Here is a 21,464-nt window from a genome sequence, read left to right on the forward strand (position 1 = left end):
GTGTCCCGGCTCCTAGGCTTTGTAGCGTATTATGAACTGACCGATAACGGATAATGAATAATGAATAATGAAGATAGATAAATAACCCTTAAAAACCCCAAAACCCCCACCCCCCAAAACGGGCTGGTTACGCCCATGTCCCCCACCCCTAGCGTAGAGCGGTAGTGTGGGTGAGAATGCCTGAGTGGGAGACACTGGAAGAAGGGAGTGTGGGAGAAAGAGCGAGAGGGTGCGGTGCGAGGGATGGAGAGATCCCACGACGAGGTGGGAGGATGTCGGCGAGAGACTAACAGCCAGACTGCGCGAAAGTAGCCATTTGCTAGTCAATCTTGGCTTTTGTGGCTAGCCATCTTTGCCGCCTCTTACGGGACACAAACCAATATGTCAGCCATCATGGATGCCCACGAAATATTCCAACCTTTTGTGTCAGATAGTGCTTGAACCCCAATTCTAGTGAGGAGGCTGAGCCACTCCTCACTCACGGAATCAAAATTTACCCCCTTCGCCATCCTTAATCGTGGACATTTTCGAAGCTTGGCTAGCTAGTCTGCCATCTCGGTCCTATAGTCATGATGGGAAAGCCCTCCTTGCATCTCCTTCTTTTTGCGAGACGACAGAACCTATCTCATATGGATGTGTTATTATCTTGTAAATGGAAAAGATGGATTCACTTCATCACGCATGGACCTAGAAGCACTGTCCAGAGCTTCACAGGTGAGTAGATTGAGAGCATATATCTTAAAATGAGCGAAAGCCATGGCGGCCCAAAAAACACTTGCCATTTCCATTAGCATTGGTCTGTGTTTTATCTAAAAGCATGCACTCCAGTCAGAATTATATTGTGTCTAAAAAAAAATAATCCCGTTCGTCGTGCTGCTTTGTTCACAAAGCTGTATGCGGGTATTGAATAAGTGATGAGTATTTCCGTGGTTTTATGATAGTTTCAGAATCCCCAGCCATCTAACATGCTTTATTTCCTATTCAATTTTGCTAAAAAGTATTTAGCTCCCTGTCACTTTTTAAACCCTGTCCTGTCAATCCCCTGTGGTCAGTCCGTCTGCAAACCTCAGTAAATACTAGGCAAGCCTTTTTTGGACCCTGACTCCCATGTGTCCCGTTTTTGCTCCCATCTGTTTCCGGCTACGACCTGTTTTTTACTGACCACGTCTGCTCTCCCGTCCCAACTAATTTTGCTAAATTGAATTCAACATACAACACTAAAATTCAGTCGAATTAAATTATCCCCTTTTATGTGAAAACATGTTCAAAAATTCATTTTGGGGCGGCAGTAGCTCAGGAGTTAGAGCGCTCGTCTTGGGATCAAGGGATCCCAGTTCGAATCCCGGCCCGTCCGTGTTACATGTTGAAGTGTCCTTGGGTAAGACACTGAACCCCTGATACCCCCAATAAGCAGGTTAGCGCCTTACATGCCTGCAAGGTGGAGCACATTGTAAAGCGCTTTGGGAAGTCATTGACTTGAAAAGCGCTATATAAATGCAGATCATTTCATTTCATTTTAAACATTCAAAACGTGGATCCTTGAATGGTTCATTTCATTTCATAAAGGTCTTAATTGGCATTAAAATGTCCCTGATCCGATTTTCGAAAGTCTTAAAAATGTGAACACATTAATGATATTTATATTTGTTTGAACTAAAAAGTATTCAGTAAAAAAGTCATTTTCTCATGATTCATGTGAAAAATGTCAAGTCGAGTCATGTTTATTCGGAAGTATCAAAGAGCTGCACACACTATTATGACACTATCCCCTGATCTAAAACCTACCTGAGGACAAGAAAAAACTCAAAAACCTCAACATGAGGAAAATGAAGTAACTTTGAGAAGGGACTGCACGTGAGGTAATCCCCCATCCAGGATGACCAGGCTGCAATGGATGTTGCAATAATAATTAATACACAGATATTAGCTCAGGAGGTAGAGCGCTCGTCTTGGGATCAAGAGGTCGCAGGTTAGATTCCCGGCTCCTCTGTGTTATATGTCGAAGTGTCCTTGGGCAAGACACTGAATCCCTAATGCCCCCGATAGCAGGTAGATGCCTGACGCTGCTATCGGTTAGTTAATGTGTAAAAGGGAAAAGTGTAAAGCACATTGTAAAGCGCTTTGGGAGGTCTTAATTGACTTGAAAAGCGCTATATAAATGCAGACCATTCTCATTTACATTCACCATGGCTAAAAGCTGTTTGTTGACCTGGTCTTAAATTTGCTTTCAAAAGGCATTAAAAAAAAGTCTTAAAAAGTCTTGAAGTTAACTTGCCCTAAGCTGTAGGAACTGGTTTGAAACTGCAACTTTTAACCCTTTGAGACCCGCACATGAGAAATATCGTCACATGACAGTCGAAGGTTGACACCCGCGGAGAGAAATCTTGTCAATTTTGTTTAAAAAAACAAAAAATAAAAATGGAGCCTCCCCATGCGGAGTTTGCATGTTCTCCCCCATGTCTGCATATAGTTTCTTAGTTTTATTACGCTGGCAACTGTGTGGACAGCAAAGTAAGAATTTCATTGTGCAAGGAATTGAGGTTCTGTACTGTGCATATGACAACAAACACTTTAAATCTTGAATTTATATTTATATTCATTATTTTCTGTTTTTGTGTTTCTTCGGTACAGAATCCTGATCAATTCCCAGACTGAAAAATTTTGGATGGCAAGCTTTCTTGATGTCTAAACCCTTCAACCACAGGACTTTTGGGGTGCAAGGAAGGGAGCTCTCGTTACATTACAGAATTTTGGGTTATTGAAAATAGTTTCTAGAAAAAAACTCACAATTTTAAGTGTTGAAGTATCTCTAAGTGCGTTATTTTTTCGAAAACTCTTTGCAAGCAATTAAAGAGGAGCTACAAACATGTAGCCGCATGGGAAGTTCCTCACTATCGCCAACATGGTGAAAATATTTAATTATTTAAAAAAAGTATTCTTCATCAAAACAGTTTCTGAAATGATTCAACTTTATTTCTCTTTCGTATAAGTTATTTGGCATGGGAATATTTGCTTTCCATTTTCTGAAGTATAACAAAATCAGTTATTTGAATGAGCAAACCAACCAACCTTTGCAGCATGTGGTTGGGGCTCCGATTCAACTACTGACAGTTGGTTGTTAGAACAGCTATGAATTTACCGACATTACAAAATCCACACGCAAACATTTAACTGAATGAGGACTCAGCATTGCGACTGAGAAACAAAACATTGAAAAGGCTTCACACGTAGGAAGGGATGCCCAGTGGTAGTAGTCCGAGTGGAGGGCAGGGTACAGCCTCTTCTCCCCTGCCCCATTCAGTGCACGTGCCCAACAGACCTTTCCGGCCGTCCCGCTACGTTCCTGTGTCCGCTGCCACTTTCTTTCTGGTTGGCTCGACCACGTTGTTCTTCTGCTTCACGTGAGTGTTTTACAATGTTTCTCCTACGTAGAGTCAACATATTTAATGACACTGTGAATTTGATGAATGTTATACCCTGTCATGAGAACTGATGTGAAACACCTGTGCCCGCTCATTTGGCGCCAACCGCCGCAGGTTCTGATTGGCTCCCTGTCATTATTTGAACCCTGTCCTGTCAATCCCCTGTGGTCAGTCCCTCTGCGAACCTCAGTGAATACTAGGCAAGCCTTTTTTGGACCCTGACTCCCATGTGTACCGTTTTTGCTCCCGTCTGTTTCCGGCTATGACCCGTTTTTTACTGACCACGTCTGCTCTCCGGTCCCGACATACGACCCGTTTCTGACCCTGACCACGTTTTTGCTCTCCTGTCCCAGCTATCGACCTGTTTTTCCGTCCTTGACACCGCCATTACTCGCTACGGAAGATCCACTTCGACTTGCTTCCCGCGCCTAGCGAACTGCGTCTCGTGGGCGCAGCCCTTCCTCTTTCCTTTAATAAAACTTGTGAGAAACGTAACGCAATTGGGTCTGGTTTCCAGTCTGGTCCTGACATACCACATAAGGCAACTAACTAGTAAAAAATGTTTTCTCCAGGCCGTAGAGCAACTAAACCTATGATTTACATCTATTTCGGCCAATTGCAGGCTTTGTTTTTCCCCGCTTTAGCCTACCCGAGCCTGTAAATGCTAAAAAGGACCCGCCTCCTTTACCCCCGAATAACTTTAGCCAATCGTGACCGATTCAAATGATGATTGACACATTGGTTAGGAAATTAAACGCCGGTATATATATGCCAGCATACACCGCGGACTACTTCGCCTACCTGGGAAAATCTAGTTGGCGGCTGCTTGCCTTAGTTGTGAGACCTTGCGACTCAATATTAATCCATATATAAGGCGCACTGTATTATAAGGCGCATGGTTAGCTTTTGAAAAATATAAAGCATTTTAGGTGCGCCTTATAGTCGTGAAAATACGGTATTTATTTTTGTATTCATTCCTGCTTTTATATTATTGAGGTGAAATATACCGTATGTTTTGATTAGTTTTCTCAAAGGTGTTTTCTTTTTGTTTGTGTCTTCAAGTTGTCCGTGGCTGTCGGAACGTTTCTCAGTAGCCGTTCCCCTCTACAATGGCATCATCTTCCTGTTTGTTCTGGCTAACTTTTGCATGGCTACTTTCATGGACCCAGGCATCTTTCCTAGAGGTAGGTGGAGGGAAATGCGTTTCACTTTCCTGATTAGGATGAATTTGTAGTTGTGTTTGTTTTCCAAGTGAAGCTTTTAGAGAACACTGTCGGTTAATTTTAGCAAGTAACGTTATGGTCAAAGTCATACTGAACAGACTGAAACCACAGGCTTGAAACATAATTCACGAAGAACAGGCAGGTTTCAGGGATGAAGGAGTACCACAGAATAGATTTTTATCCTGAAAATCCCATGGGAGAAATGTCAACAAGACCAGAGAAACCACGTCTTTGTGTATTTCAAGAAAGTGTTTGACAGTATGGCAAGCCGCCTTATGGGCCACCATGCGATAATACAACATGGACCAGAAACTAGTTCAGACCATTGAACAGCTGTATGCCAATGCCAGCAGTGCAGTACTGATCAATGGTACCATCGGAGAGTGGTTTCAAACAACAGTCTGGGACATGGCTTCAACTTTATTTAACATTGACCAACGTGAAGTTAGTCAGCATTGAGGGCTCCACCTCCATTTTGGTAAAGCTATTGATGGACTGGCAGGAGAAGGACAGAAACTCCGAGATCTAGTCATTCGCCCTAGACAAGGCATCAACCTGGTATGGGACAGAAATCACAGAAAAAACAAGAGTAATGACAGACAGCCCCCAAGAAATGTTGTCTTCAGTCGGGCCAGGGTGAGTGAAGTTGTATCTGAATGGTTTGACATATAGCTACTAATAGCTACCTTAACCAACAAATTGCCAATTGAATGTATACCTTAAATAAAACCTTTTGATGGCTGTAAATAATGGTCAAAATTATTTTCTCTAATCTAAATTGGAGGGCTTTGGTTATAGTTTTAATGTCCGTGGTGGTATCTTGATAAAAAAACTAGGGTTTTTACCTGGCTTTAGTAACCGTTTAATGGCTGCTGTGTTCATATGAGGTCTTATACATCCCGTCGTTTAAATTTTTGTCTCTTCTGACAGTTCATGGAAAATACGAAACTGACCAACAAGACAGCGCGTCATTAAGTCTCAGTTTAATTGCACCTGGTCTGTGATGGACTAAGAGGTCTGTGAAAGAAGACACTAGAGAACAGACAGCATTATGAAGACTAAATAACACACCAGGCATGTCTGGAATAAAGTTGTTGCAAGAAGCCACATGGAAGACACAGATAACATGTGTAACAAGGTGCTCTGGTCAGATGAACCTTTTGTGCTGAATACAAAACGTTATGTTTGGTGTAAGAGGGCATCAACCCAGTACATCACCGTTAAAACACCATTCCCATTGTTAAACATGGTGGTGGCAGCATCATGCTCTGGGTTGCTTTTCTTCAGTGGGGTCTAGGAAAATCTATAGAGTTGATGGTGAGATGGATGTAGCCAAATATAGGCTCATTCTGGCAGAACATTGTTTGGAGTCTGCAAGATACTGTTGGGTCTAAAACGACCACTGTTTGGAAGAGCTAAAAAATATTGGCTAACCGTAGAAGAAAATGCACCAGGCAAAGACTTACGTTTTTAAACCAGTTGCAACTGGGGAGAGATCTTTTCATACTTTCTCTTACTCAATCTCGATCTCAATCTCATCATCCCCCGTCTGCCTCTGTGTTTTGTTGAGACTAAAGGCAAGACCACCTCCCCTGGGGTGGTCTTCACCTTCAAACAAAGACAAAAGACCAAAGACAACAGACCACCCCCCCCCCCCCCCCCCCCTGGAAACATAAACAAAGACAGGAAGACTAAGAGACGCCAAAAGGGAACATCAAACTCATTAGAAATACACACCTTGAGTAAATACGTTTAAGCCTACTTTACAGATACATGAGACCTTCCAACAGGACAAATATCCTACTCATTAAGACGAATCTACAATGGAATGGTTTAAAACTCACAATATAATGGTTTTAGAATGGCCAAGCCAAGGTCTAGACCTCAATCCTAGCTGTTGTGGAAAGATCTGAAAAATGCTGTGCACAAACCATCAAACTTTAAGGATCTTGAGCTGTTTTGTGAAGAGAAACTGGGAAATATTTCTTTTAAAAGATTTGCAAAACTTATAAAGACATACCCAAAACGACTTGTGGATGTAATCGCAACAAAAAGAGGTTGTACAGTGTATTAAATCGAAGGATAGCAATCTCATATATGCAAGGCACTTTATCCTATAAATTAAGACCTCGAACAATAATCTTTTTACTGAATCTGACTGCCTTTGTGGTTCTTTTTTGTCCGTAGCTGAGCAGGATGAGGATAAGGATGATGACTTCCGTGCTCCTCTTTATAAAACTGTGGAGATCAGAGGGATCCAGGTCAGGATGAAGTGGTGTTCAACTTGTCGCTTCTACCGTCCTCCGCGTTGCTCCCACTGCTCAGTCTGTGACAACTGTGTTGAGGTATGTTCACACACAGCCATGGAATACTCAAAACCAAAAGCCTTTGGTCTTGGCATTGGTGCGGACGTTTTTTAAGTGATCACATAATATTAGTTGGGACAAAACAATGATTGCTCAATACTGTTGGGGACCATTGTTAAGAATAACGCCGTTATAAATGACACAGTTATGTAACGGTGCTAGTTTTTTCAGTAATGTGGTAATCTAACTAATTACTTTTTTCCGCCGTTACACACCATTACCACTACTGATAGTTAAAAGCGGTGCGTTATATATTTTTTTGTGCGTTGTAACGAAAGTTTTTATGTGTGTTTACGTATGTTTTATGTGTGTGTGTTTACGTCCATTTTATGTATTTTCGTTCGTTTTTGAGCGTGTTTACATACGTTTTTGTACATTTTGTGTGTTTCCGGTCGTCTTTGCATGTGTTAACGTACGCTTTTGCGTGTGTTTACATACGTATTTGCGTACATTTTTGCACCTGTTTGCGTACGTTATTGCGCGTTTTTAGGTATGTTTTTGTGTGCTTTTGCGTACGTTATTGCGGATGTTTACGTACATTTTTGCATGTGTTGATTGACGTTTTTGCACGTATTTGCGTAAGTTATTGCGCATGTTTGTGTAAGTAATTGCGCGTGTTTACGTACGTTTTTGTGCATGTTTACGTTCTTTTTCTGTGTGTGTCTATGTATGTTTTTGCACGTGTTTGCTTTTATTATTGCGCGTGTTTGCTTACATTATTGCATGTGTTTACGTAAGTTTTTGTGCGTGTTTACGTATATTTTGCCTGTGTCTTATGTATGTTTTTGCACGTGTTGGTGTACATTTTTGTGCACGTTTGCGTACGTTTTTGTGCGTGTTTACGTACATTTTTGCCTGTGTCCATGTACGTTTTTGAGCATGTTTAGGTTGGTTTTCTTGCCTGTTCACGTACGTTTCCCTGCGTGCGGTTACATACGTTGTGTGTGTTATGTATGTTGTGTGTGTTTACCTACATTTTTGTGCGTGCTTAAGCACATTTTTGCCTGTGTCTATGTATGTTTTTGCACGTGTTTGCTTCCGTTTTTGTGCATGTTTGTGTATGTTTTTGTGCGATTTTACGTCATTTTTGCGCGTTGTTTGTGTTTACCTACGTTTTGTATGTGTTTATGTATGTTTTTTCGGGTGATCATGTACATGCTGATTTTTATTTAATTATATTGTTAACTGTTTGTTTTTTGTTGTACTTGAAGTGAAGGATACATTTCTTGTTGGTGATGTGCAATCTATATTACAAGGTTCTATAACACAACTACCAGTCTTCCTCTTTATTTATGAGTCGAATACTGTTCAGAAAATGTCAAACTTTTTGTCATACAACTTTTTTTAGGGTAATAGAAATAGTTTTTGTCGATTTGGTCCTAAATTTGATTTCAAAAGGCATTGAAAAATGTCTTGAAAAGTCTTGAATTTAACTTGCCTTATTCACACAGTTTTCTTATTTACAGTATTAAAACATTGCAACAGAGGTGTATAGGGCTGTATCTCATCTCATCTCATCTCATTAGCTGCACCGCTTATCCTCAGTAGGCTTGCGGGGGTGCTGGAGCCCATCGCAGCAATCATCGGGCAGTGGGCAGGGGACACCCTGAACTGGTTGCCAGCCAATCGCAGGGCGTATAGGGCTGTATGGTTTTTTTATAATACATTTGCACCAGGTGTGAGTAAGTATTTTATTCTTAGTTATTCTGACAGATTCTTTTGCATTATTTCATAAATGTATGCCAGACTAGGTGCAAGATTAGTTTTAAATTTGATTGTATGTGGTCTTGAAAAGGTCTTAGAAGTCTTAAATTTGGAGGGGAAAATCCTGCTTGAAGAGGTCAAATCATGTTTATTTGTATAGCCCTTAATCACAAGAAGTCTAAAAGGGCTGCACAGATCCCAGCCTAATATGACGTCACCCCCTGATCTAAAACATACATGAGGGCAAGGAAAAACCTCAGCATGAGGAAAATGACAAAAACTTGAGAAGGGACCGCACATTTTCTCTCTCTCTATTTCTCTATTTTTTCTGTTTCTATTTCTTTCTCTTAATTTTCTGTGTTTTCTCTTTTCCGCTTCCTCTCTTCTTTTCCCTCTCTTTCTTTGTCCTTTGTCTTTTTTTGTGTCGTTCTCATTTTTCCCTCTTTTGCTCCCTCAGTCTTTCCTTCTGTTTTTATCTCCCCCCTTTGTAATGGTGCCCCCTCTTCCAGTGGAATACAGTAATCCCTTGTTTACAGCAGGGGTTAGGTTCCAAGTTAAACAAATTCTATAAAATTTACATACAGTTGAGTGTCAGTAAAGCACTTTAGTGCCCTTTTTGACTCTCCTAAACAGCCTTTTAAAAATGATGATTGATTGATTCTGTCTATTGTTTCCTTCTAAGAAATATTCTATTTTCTTTTGCAGGAGTTTGACCACCACTGTCCATGGGTCAATAACTGCATCGGGAGGAGGAATTACCGATACTTCTTCCTTTTCCTGCTTTCTCTCACTGCCCACATCATGGCTGTCTTTGGCTTTGGAATGCTCTTCATCCTATATCATCACCAGTACATTGATCGACTGCATGCGGTTGTCACGTATCCTTAAACGAATCATCTTTTCTTCTTAATTTAATTGCTTTTTGAATCTGAAATGATAACAATGATCGGTTGTTTATAACATGGGATAACAAAGTAACAATTGAAAAGACATTTTCAGATATGAAGATGCTTGGAAGTAAAAACTGAAAAAATAAGGGAGGTACTTGTCATTTAGATGATGAAGGCCATTTTGGAAGCTTGAAAACAACATTTGGAAACGACTGAGTGAAAAATTTATTACACTCTGCTGTCAGGTCAAGTCAAGTCAAGTCAAATTTATTTATATAGCCCTTAATCACAAACATGTCTCAAAGGACTGCACAGGATTACAGTTACAAAATTACACAATTACCTGATCTTAAACTAGCAAACCAATAAGAATGTCCCAAAATGAAAAAAAACAAGGGCATCGGGGAAAAAAATGAAATATCTTCTGCTATCAGCCAACATTTACGTTTAAACCTATTACTATTCCCTTCCAAGTCAATAAGTGTGCATTAAGGGTACCAGAGAACCAGTGGGCTTAATGGTAGTTCTGTAATAGCATTTTTTGTGCTCTTTCTATTGGGCCAATCTATTTTTGCTTGGAATGAACACTCCGTTGGGCAAAATATTCCAAGTTAACAATTAAACCATAATGCGTCAGAACCAGAACGGAGACAGGACCCACTTGCGTTGCGTTTCTCACAAGTTTTATTGGAAGAAAGAGAAAGGGGTGCGCCCAAGATCTTCCATGGATGTTCCGTGGTGAGCGATGGCGGTGTTGGGAACGGAAAAACGGGTCAGTAGCCGGGACGGGAGAGCAAAAATGTGGTCGGGGTTGGAAGCGAGTCGTAAGCCAGGAAAGGAGAGTAGACGTGGTCGGGGACAAAAGAGGTCGAAAGCCTGGACGGGAGAGTACACGTGGTCAGGATCAAAAACGGGTCGAAGCCGGAGGACAGACGGGAACAAAAAACAGGTGGGAGTCGGGGTCAAAAAAAGGCTTGCCTAGTCTTAACTGAGGTTCACAGACGGACTGACAAAAGGGGACAGATAGGAGGGGGTTTAAATAGGGACAGAGAGCCAATAAGAGCCCAAGGCAGTTGTCGCCAAATTTGATGCATATTGGTAATCATGACATAATGTCCTGGATGCATGACAGGATTAACAGATTTATTTTTTCCTTAACATCCTTTCTTTTTAGATTGGCTGTAATGTGTGTTGCAGGCCTGTTCTTCATTCCAGTTGCTGGCCTTACAGGTTTCCACGTTGTTCTCGTGGGGAGAGGCAGAACTACTAATGAGCAGGTATAATATGGCCAAACCTTTTCTTTGTATTTTTCTCCTGTTGTTTTGTTTCCTGGTATGCTGTTGCACGATACATATGCCACTCAGCATTATTGCTACTGCGAAGGGACAAGCAGATTTTAGTCTTCTTTTTTTTTTTTTAACTTTTTCTGCGTTAATGGAATGTTTGCGGTACATTCAGCTTAAACATCCTAAGTGTTACAAAGAAAGAAAAACCTCTTAAACCCTTTCTATAGCGTCAAGCTTTGAACACGCACCTGCCCTGGTGCTCATTCAAAAGACATTTCTATTTCCATCTGTGAAACGAGAGCAGATGTGCTTGCACAACTCTTGACTTTCCTTACCAAACCCATTGGTTGCTACAACATGAGGTTAAGTTTGTCAATAAACAAACCAATTGTAAATATTCATGTCAAGAACCGAAACAGGATCAGGACCCAAATGCGTGACGTTTCTCACGCAAGCATTTGATTTAAGGCAAATGGGGAGTCATGCATGTTGGGCAGCAGTATGGCGTGGAAAGATAGGAAGCCAGAAGCCGACTAGATCGATACCAATTGCCCGGGTAGATATCAGACAGATGGGGTCAATACTGGACAGACAGGATTGATAATGAAACAGGATATCGAAATTAAACAGGACAATCTAGACGGGAATGAAAACTGAAGAAGATAATAAACAGACAAAAATAGACGGGAAAGAAACTGGAAACCGATATTAAACAGGACAAAAATAAACGGGAACAATACCGGACAGTAAATACCAACAGGAAACAGGAAAGAGTCAAAGCCCACGTCTTGCGGGGCAGAGGTTCGTTGACAGGCTGACATAGGAAGAATGAGAGCACTGAGCTTAAATAGACGAAAAGCCAATCTGTCAACAAGCCACACACGGGGGCAGATTTAATTTCTTTAACTATTTAACTAAGTGAACTCCATCGAATATGGCCGAATTAGTCGAATTAGTGTCGCTCGAGTCTCCTCCAGCCTTTTTTCTTTCGGCCCACGTCTTTCCGCAAGATGGTGTGCCGGCTCCTCCCATGGGCGTGCCAGGGAAGCCCCACGTGGGCTCCACGGCTCCACCACCTCGCCTCGATGTCTGGAAAAACTCAAAACAACACCGAGCGGTTCTACATCATCAGGGCCTTCTCAAAACATCGCCTGCCGTCCTCCGTCAGAGTCCTGTTATTCTAATTCCCTAGTAAAAATATTCTGCATTTGGAACGGTGTGACCTGTCATCGAACTATAGCCTACTCGGTGAAAATCTTCATTTCACTCAATAAATGTACCTTGTATTCAATCGTATAAAATCCTTTATAGTCAAATGTATAAAATCCTTCAATTGTAAAGCGCTTTGGGAGGTCTTCATTGACTTGAAAAGCGCTATATAAATGCAGACCATTTACATTTACTGTAACTAGTAAGGGTTCATGTGCAGAATTCTTCTTTTAAAGACACTGCAAACAGTTGTTGTAGGACACTAAAGTTCCTGGATAGCTTTTCATATCGCCTCCCCTGGAAAGCAGTTAAAACTGGTTCAATCACATCTTCTTTGAACGGGTACATCTGCCTTTGACAAACTATCAATATTCAGTCGGTTTCATGTTGTCATTGTCATGTTCAATATGTCCTGTGTATTTCAAGTTGACTTTTCTATTCTCTCCAGGTGACAGGAAAGTTTAAAGGAGGAGTAAACCCTTTTACCAATGGGTGTTGGAAGAATGTCACTCAGGCCCTCTGCAGTTCACAGCCACCCAGGTTCATTTCGATGTTTTATTTTTACTTGACACTTCACACAAGTGTGTCTTGCTCAATGTTCCCTCTAAGCTGCTCATGTGCTCACATTCTCAGCGGACAGTAAAATCTATCCATCACGTGAACATGGTCAACATAAACATATAAATTCAAATCTAATCTTGGACCTTATCTAAATTGTATTTTATTTTTCAACACAACGATGCTGCTGCAAGTGTGAATTCTCTACGGGGATGAATAAAGTATCTATCTATCTAGCTATGTATAATAATTATATATATATATATATATATATATATATATATATATGTGTGTGTGTGTGGGTTCAAATCCAGCTACCGGACTTACTGTGCAGAGTTTGTATGTTCTCCACGTGCTTGCTTGGGTTTCCTCCGGGCACTCTGGTTTCCTCCCACATTCCAAAGACATGCATTTCAGGTGAATTGACCGGTCCAAATTGTCCCTAGGTGTGACTAAGCGAGCGAGTTGTCTGTCCCAGTGTGCCCTGCGATTGGCTGGCAACCAGTTCAGGGTGTCCCCTGCCCACTGCCCGATGATTGCTGGGATGGGCTCCAGCACCCCTGCGACCTTACTGAGGATAAGCGGTGCAGCTAATGAGATGACATATAGATATAAATATATATATATATATATATATATATATATATATATATATATATATATATATGTAACCGCGGTGTACCTGTCCCACCAATGATCCACATTCACGCTGGACTGGATGATGAGGTTTTTATTACAGTTGCTGCAAATGAATGAGTCACAACACGTGGTTAGCCTTCTCTGCTGGCTTTGATCTCTTTGATCGTTGACAAACAACATATCGAAGAGCTTTCTTTCAAGTTTACATAAAATACATTTTAGAATATCAACCATCACAATACATGTTTACATCCATTTTAACAAGATACTTTTAACAAGAGATCGTATAGTGGCTTTTTAACGTTTACAATGAATTCAACATATCTTTCTTTAGTCTGAATTTTAACCAACATCATCCTTTTCATATATATGAGAAAATAGAAATAATAACAATAATGAGTATAAAAACGGGTACAATTTACCTGCAAATGAATGAGTCACAACACGTGGTAATTTATTTATTATTATTCAGCCAGTATCAACCATCGACATGATATCTACCGGAAATCATTTTGTCACGCGAAGCTATCGACGTGACTCGTCGCCTTCGATCGGCGCCGGGTTTTTAGACCCAACTGCTGTGTTGGGAGTCATTAGGTGACCAAACCCCCCAATTCCAACCCTTAATGCCGAGCGCCAAGCAGGGAGGTATGACTCGGCCGAGGCTTGAACCAGCGACCTCCCAGTCTCGGAGCGGGCGCCCTACCATCTAGGCTACCAAGCTTCTCTGCTGGCTTTGATCTATTTGATCTCTATAAGGGGAATTAGCATTTTAGCACAACATGCAACGTCCGGCAAAACTAACATAAAAGGCGACAGAAACAAAACGAAAATAAATCCAAACAGCTTGACAACATCAATCACATTACTGCATGTTGAGAGATTTGACAGCTGTGGTTTTAATGTTTAAAAATAACTTTTTGCGGAGCACCAAAAGATCGTGTCTTACCGTTGAGAGCTCGTTGTAGACTGCCAAAAACCCCCACCTTCCTGTCGCAAAGTCTAAAGCCAAACAAAACCTTACCACATACCAGCAGGTGGTACTGTTAGACTCATCATTGCAGGACACTTATACAAAAACTATACAACATATTTCAGCAGGAATTTCAATAAAACAAAATTTATTATTACACCCGTTATATCTAAATGGATATATATTTGTTTCTTACTTAGTTACAGGTTTCCATCCAATTATATTATATAGCGCATTCATTCTCTGCAGTGTTGGTTAGTGACTAGTTACTTAATTTAAAAAGTCAAAACCTCAACATGAGGAAAATGAAGAAACCTTGAGAGGTCATCCCCCTCCCAGGATGACCAGACTGCAACGGAAGTTGCAATAACAAATGATACACAGATATTGTCAACATAAAGTAAAGGTTATTCATATGCTATAGAATATAAGTGTGTTTTAAGCCTAGATTTAAACCGTTCCACTGAGGTAACAGAGTATTCCACAGCAACCGGGCCCGAATGGAAAACGCTCTCGAACCTCCGGATTTCTTCTTGGCTCTTGGGGTCACTGGTAAACAAGCATTTTCAGTCTTTCTCTTATTTATAAGTGCATTTTCGGGCAATAACAGCTTTAAAAAGACAGCAGATTGAATAATGACAACAAAATGGGGGAAAGAGGGAAGTGATGGGTGGACAATAATGGTATGGTTACCCACTAGGTTAAAAAAAACCTAGGGAAACACTGATTATATATATATTTTTTTTGACCCCAGTCATGTATTTATTTCTGTTTGTGTCAATTGTAGACAAAACTAATTACCTTGTTCCATCCTCTAGATATTTGTCAAGAATGAAGTATTTGCCGAGAACGCGTCAGATGCCTCTGATTTTACGGCCACAACTGCCTGAAGCTCAGCTTACTACAAAGGTCCTAGACGACGGTCTAAGAGGGGCCTTACATAAGGTGGGACAAGATTAAGATGTGTTTGCAAGTTACCCTTGCTCATGGCACAAATCACCAACAATAGAAAAATAAAAGATAAATTAGGGTTGAATTTTGTTGAAGTTTTATACAATTTTTTGAACTTAGGTTTTTCTGGTTTGTTGTTATATTAGTGTTGATTACTGGAACTTTGTATGTAGTTTATTGTCTTAACCACTTCTAGGATGTTGGAATGATAAATTTGATTCAAGTGTTGCCATTATTTTATTTATGTATTTATTTTTTTTACTAATATTGGTCCAATAACTATCAGTATGATAATATGGTGGGGAGTTTTTTAGTTGGGACAAAACAGGAGCCAAACCAGACGGGACACGGCAGACTAGCCGGCTCCTAAAAATGACTAACCGGGATCGATCGGTGGAAAAACGGGAGGCTGGCAAACCGAAAACATTCAGTAAGCAGCCAAGATAACTGGGAGCCAACAACAACAAAAAATAATTACTGCAGCAAACACAAACCCAGCCGGGGATAAAACTATTAACACAGAAAGCTAGTCGACTGGAAGCCTTCGCGAGCCTGAATGCTAACAGGGCAGCTATCTGGACAATGTTATTTTAGTTGCAAGACGTGGCAAAAAACACAAAAACAAAAGTCACAATCACATAACTTAAAGAGACACACGCTGTACACGACGGCAGGTAAACTTACCATACGCAGATTTTGATGATTAAAGCATGGTACTCGGACAAAACAGTCGAAAGTCCCCCAGCGTCTCAGTAAGTTCCAATTACTCCAAGCAAAATTGAGCACTATGCCTTGGCTGATTACTACAATCACCATCTGTTTTTTAATGGGACAGGCCCATCCTCATTGTCTCCCGGTGACATCACAGCTCTAGGGAATATGCGTTAAAACTTTCAATTTTAAGAATTAATGGCGCGTGGAATATCATGGAACATATCTGCATGATTGTGAAGAGGAACTCTACATTTTTTGTGTCTGACTGAGAAAAAAAATGGCATTTTGTAATCTCTTTAAGGGTCAAATTTGCAAGATCCAACTGATTGGGACGTATGTAAAAACATGGTAATATCATATGAAAATGATTTAGGGATTAAAAAAAGCAGCAAGATGAAGAACTTCCACGTTTATCGTTGACTTCCTAAGAATACACCATTTCCATGAGACCTTGAAGTCGTATCTGGTCTATTTATGAATGCTTACTGAATTCTTTCCCTCTTTGTATCAGTTGTTGATTTTCTTCAAAAACTAGACATTTTGTAACTGTGTTATTTAACATTCCAGTCCAAATCAAGTCTGGATATGCGAGAAAGCCAGTCTTGTGATACTGAACCTTCTCCTCCTAAACCGGAACTCCGCTTTCCTGGTATCACCATGAGCAGCCCGCAGGGTACGATAAAAATTCTTTCTTTACATGAAATGATGCGCATGAAATGTTGTTTTTAATCTAAAACTTATTAACATATCCAATGCAAAATAAACTGAAACATAGGCAATTGATTTTTTTGATGTAAGAACGATGGCAACGGATTATATAACACCTAAAAGTGCCTATATCGAACACATTACATGTCAAGTCAAGTCATGTTTATTTGTATAGCCGTTAATCACAAAGAGTCTCAAAGGGCTGCACGGATCAAAGACTATTCCAAACTACAGACTATTATGACACCATCCCCTCATCTAAAACCTACATGAGGGCAAATAATACACAGATATTGTCAACATAAAATATAGGTTATTCATATGCTATAGAATAGAAGTGTGTTTTAAGCTTGGATTTAAATATTTCCACTGAGGTCGCAGATTGAATCTCAGGGGAAAGAGCATTCCACTGCACCGGGGTCTGAATGGAGAACGCTCTCGAACCTGTGGATCTCTTGGCTCTTGGGATCACTGGTAGACCAGCGTTTTCAGAGCGAAGGCTCTGGACCGGAACATAGGGGGAGATTAAATCCGAAAGATATGAGGGAGTAACTCCATGCATGAGTTTCTTTCCCACCAACAGAACCTTAAAATCGCATCTTAAGCTAACAGCGAGCCAATGCAGGTTAGCTAAAATCGGGGTAATGTGATCAAACTTGCAGCATTTTGTACTAACTGAAGGCTCTTGATTCTGGACTTCGGGAGACCGGAGAGTAGTGCATTACAGTTATCGAGACGGGAGGTAACAAAAACTCGTGAATTATAATCTCTGCATCCGACTGAGACAGCATAGGACGAATTTTAGCAATGTTGCAAAGATGGAAGAAAGCTGTTCTAGTAATATTCTTCACGTGTGTTTGAAAGGACAGATCAGATCAGAAAGGGCAGTGTGTAGTATTCAGTGCCTTTTATTCTAGACTTTTATTCTGTAAAATACTCAATTATTTAAATACTAATAAAAAAATACATAAACTATCATACCAATGTTCATTTTTATATAAAAAAAAAAATCATAGGTCGAGAAACTTGTATTGCTTAGTGGAATCCATACCTAGTAGTTGCAGCCATGTTTGTCTGGCTTTTAGCTCTGATCATTTCGCTCTGTTTTTTATTTGCATTAAACAACAATGCCCTGTAGTGGTCAAATATTGCACACAATGAAGCTGTTAGTGAGCATGGTAGTGTGGGAGTGGGGGCTTCTGTATCTCTTTCCAGAGAAACAGGAGGCTAAACAGATGGTGTCCTGGGTGGGTTTCTTCATTGACAATAGAGATAGCTTTGGGGATGAGGCGGGAGGTGTAGATGTCTTGCAGGGAGGGGAGTTATACACCAATTATCTTCTCTGCTGTTCTCAAAATGTGTTGTCAGGCTTTTGATTAAACCTACAAGACTTTTGCATTGAAATACTGTTCAATGAATGGATAACCTTTGGCGTACATTAAATAACACTAGATCTGCTGGGTTAACTGAAAGTTCAAACATAATGACCGATTCTCATTTTTTAGCAATATTTTTTATTTTTTCTTAATTTTTTAAATTTCAAGTAACCATTTTGGGGTTTGATCAACACAGGAGTGTCTATCATATAGAATGCTTGGTTACACAAGGAAACAGTTATGGGTTTTGTCTTGGGTTATTTTCATCACAATTTTGTCTGTTTTTCTCAATTTCTCTGCAGATTATAATCCACTCAAGAAAACACCACCTACTCCAACCATGTATAATTACAAACCCGTCTGCAGTCCAGGAAAGAACCATACTCTGCTAACTCAAGCGTATGCAAAACAGGTAATACTCACATACTGTTGGGGTTTGTCCCCCTGTCCCCGACCTAAATCTTCAGTCAGCCTCCAGTTATCATGTTGTGCTCAAAGTCTATACATGGACATATTATTACCCACAATTTAAATTATCCAATTAGCTTAACTTGCATGTATCTAGAATGTGTGTTGAAAATGCAGTATCACCTACATGGAGAAAATACTTTACCTACTGGCATAGGAACTCTCTCTCTCTCTCTGTTTTGCAGTTAAGTCAGACTGAGATGGATCCCAGTGGTATGGATTCCTCTGCAACACCCTCCCTTGTCCAATCCAGTTTTCAACCTGGTTTCCACTCACAACCTAGCTTGGACTTGAGGGACACATCGAATGAAAGAGTGGAGGTAGTCGCTGGAGGGAATAGAAGATATGGCGGAGTAGGAAGTAGCGTCCCTGGCTACTCACTCACAGGACGTTCTTATAGCTCATTTTCAGACCACTTAGGACTGGCGGCACAAACCTGTGCTTCTATGCAAACCTCAGCATGTTCTAGCCAGATCTCTGAAACAACCACTACCTCAAGTAGCTTCACCGTAAATAAGACTCACCCACCTCCGCAAGCAGCTCCTAATGGTCTGTCAAATGACAGCTTAATGGCTGGCGATGACGTTTTGAACAAAGGCATAACAGCAGGATCAAAAATGGCTGAGGTCTCATCTGGTAAACCCTGCTCTGCAGGGACTGGGGGCTACATCTCTTTGCATGTCTTGAAACCTGCTAACATGCTTGCCCAGTCTCCCAACCACCATCACCCTACCCTTCATCAGTCAACCTCTTCTTCCTGCTCCCTTCCTGAGAGGGAGCATCCACTGGTGGAAGTACAACAAAGTAATCGGCAATTGCCTTTCTGTCCAACTCAAATGGCAAACCTACCCTCTGCTCAGAATCCACCGCACTACCACCACCATCAATCCAATCATCATCATTACCACCACTATCACTGCAATCAGTCTTCTCGTATGATCGCCCCTCACTTGCCGTACCGTCCCTACCTACACCGCAAGTGTTCCACAGACACCTCCTCAGACTCGTCGTCATCTTCCGCAAAGCACCATTCCTACTCCCCACATCACCCGCCTCTTGGTAAATCGCTGTCCTACTCAAGCGCCGCTGCTGCTGAAATGCAGTATCAGCTCATTCGAAAGGCCTCCTCAGCAGCTGGAGCAAATTCGTCGGGCGTGGCAGGAGGAATTGTGGGAGGAACTCAGTCACCAAAGTGAGTACAACAGTTGCGTAGTGTAAACGTTACATATTCCTGACATGTCAAGTCAAGTCACATTTATTTATATAGCCCTTAATCACAAAAATGTCTCAAAGGACTGCACAGGATTACAATGACCTGATCTTAAACCAACATGCGGGCAAGGAACAACTCAAAACCTCAGCGTGAGGAAAAAGAGAAACCTTGAGAAAGGACCTCACAAGTGGTAATCCCCCTTCCAGGATGACCAGGGTGAATCACAATTAGCATTACTATACACAAGCATAGTAAACACTAGGTAACATGTTGAAAATGTGTCCGGAAAGTGCATGACAGCAGCGACACCCCCAGCTTGTAAACTAGTCCAGAAAGTCTATGATGGCCACAACGCAGTTTCCCATCTCTGCCAGCTGGTCCATGCAGGCGTTCACATGCTTCAGGTCAAACGCTGGTCCGCTGACTCATCTCCAAATCGTCCTTCTCCTTCGTATCACCACCAGGCAGGCAGTCGGAAAAACACAGGACAATACAGAATATGAGTTGACATTAATTTGATAACACAGTAATCCCTTGCTTTTTGCGGTGGTTGTGTTCCAAAAAGAACCTGTGATAGAAGTAGAAATCTCTAAGTAATTAGTGTTAGTACTATTATATTTTCTATCATTCATTGAAACCAAAGAACAAACCCTGAACCCAATAGGCCAAACCTGCAGCCTCGCTATTGCTGTCTCTCCCAACACAGCCCCAAGCTCTTCCCGGACCCGATAACAATCCACAGAGCACCCCCCTGGTGATCAACATTTCTTTGCGTTCGTCTGACTTTTCTCGTAGTCCGATTTAATTGAAGAATAACTTTTCAATGTAACGAGCTGCTAAAATACTAGCTGTTACCGTTCTTCACAGTTTGTTTTGGGTGGGTGGACATATTAACTTGTACGCCCACCCAGGCTGTTTGACTGACAGCATAGACCAGCCTATCACAGTCGCTCACACAGTCACACCCACCTGACAAACTCACACCTAGACGGCCCTTGGCGACCTGCCCCCGTGTTAGCATTTGCTGTGTGTTGCTGCAGAACACGACGCACAATGAAAATCTGTGAAATATCGAAACTGCAGGTAAACCACGTTACAGCGAGGGATTAGTGTAGTCCATTTAAATCTGGCAATTTGTTTTTAAAATGCACATTACATACCTTTTTTCTCTTGTGTCTTCTTCTGTTTTAAAGATAACATTTGGGTGGAACAATGTACGACAGACTGCCAATTACAAGGAACCAGGAGGAAGGAAGGAATGAGGGGTAATGGATATGTGACCTAACTGTTCACACCGAAGAACATAACCTGGTACCCAGCCTGGTTGTCGGTGCACCACATCCTGTGGTGTCTCTTGGGCAAGTACAGCTTGGTGGCACCCACTTCTCTCCAGGATGTTTTTTAGAGGTCTTGGATTTGCTTTTATACATGAAGCAGTGAGTACCAGATTCCATGGTTACCAGGAACAGTACACGTAGAAGAAAATAATTACGCAGTTTGAAAACAATGAACTCCACGAAGTGAAGAATTGGTGTATTTCTACTCCTGCCGAGACGGTCATACGTAATTTTTCAAGTTCTTCAAGGTCAAACATGCTTGTGGTTTGTTGTAAACTTTAATTTTGTTCATGATTGAAGTTGTGAAGTGATGTTTCCAAGCTTCTTGTTAAAATTTCCAAGGTCATTGTGTTATACAAACGATGGATGCATATGGCACTGTTCAAGTTGTTTATTAAATACCTTTTTTAATAGTACTTGTTTTATT

At 41.1% G+C, this 21,464-nt stretch overlaps 2 protein-coding genes across 3 annotated transcripts in view; both read left to right on the forward strand.

Moving 5' to 3' along the window:
- The first annotated feature begins 164 nt into the window (after positions 1-164).
- Positions 165-21,453, forward strand: LOC148360762 (palmitoyltransferase ZDHHC5-A-like). 2 transcript variants are annotated; one of them, XM_088341662.1, is made up of 12 exons: positions 165-714; positions 2,632-3,401; positions 4,485-4,606; positions 6,833-6,990; positions 9,421-9,593; positions 10,780-10,882; positions 12,549-12,640; positions 15,089-15,215; positions 16,503-16,608; positions 18,322-18,431; positions 18,673-19,679; positions 20,894-21,453. In XM_088341662.1, exons 2-12 carry the CDS (start codon positions 3,238-3,240, stop codon positions 20,895-20,897), a joined length of 2,166 nt encoding a protein of 721 aa, XP_088197788.1. In that variant the 5' UTR covers positions 165-714; positions 2,632-3,237; the 3' UTR covers positions 20,898-21,453. The 2 variants fall into 2 exon arrangements, with proteins under 2 accessions (XP_088197788.1, XP_088197790.1); XM_088341664.1 differs by lacking the exon at positions 20,894-21,453 and having other exon boundaries at positions 18,673-19,683.
- The window catches only part of stx3a (syntaxin 3a), a 28,298-nt gene continuing 27,744 nt past the window's right edge, over positions 20,911-21,464 (forward strand). The window contains exon 1 of the mRNA XM_088341668.1: positions 20,911-21,058. The gene's annotated coding sequence lies outside the window, so the exon portion shown is untranslated. The remainder of the gene's footprint in view (positions 21,059-21,464) is intronic.

Source organism: Urocampus carinirostris, chromosome 8 (genome assembly GCF_059441175.1).
Source record: "Urocampus carinirostris isolate Australia breed hairy pipefish chromosome 8, RoL_Ucar_1.0, whole genome shotgun sequence".
NCBI classification, from domain to species: domain Eukaryota; kingdom Metazoa; phylum Chordata; class Actinopteri; order Syngnathiformes; family Syngnathidae; genus Urocampus; species Urocampus carinirostris.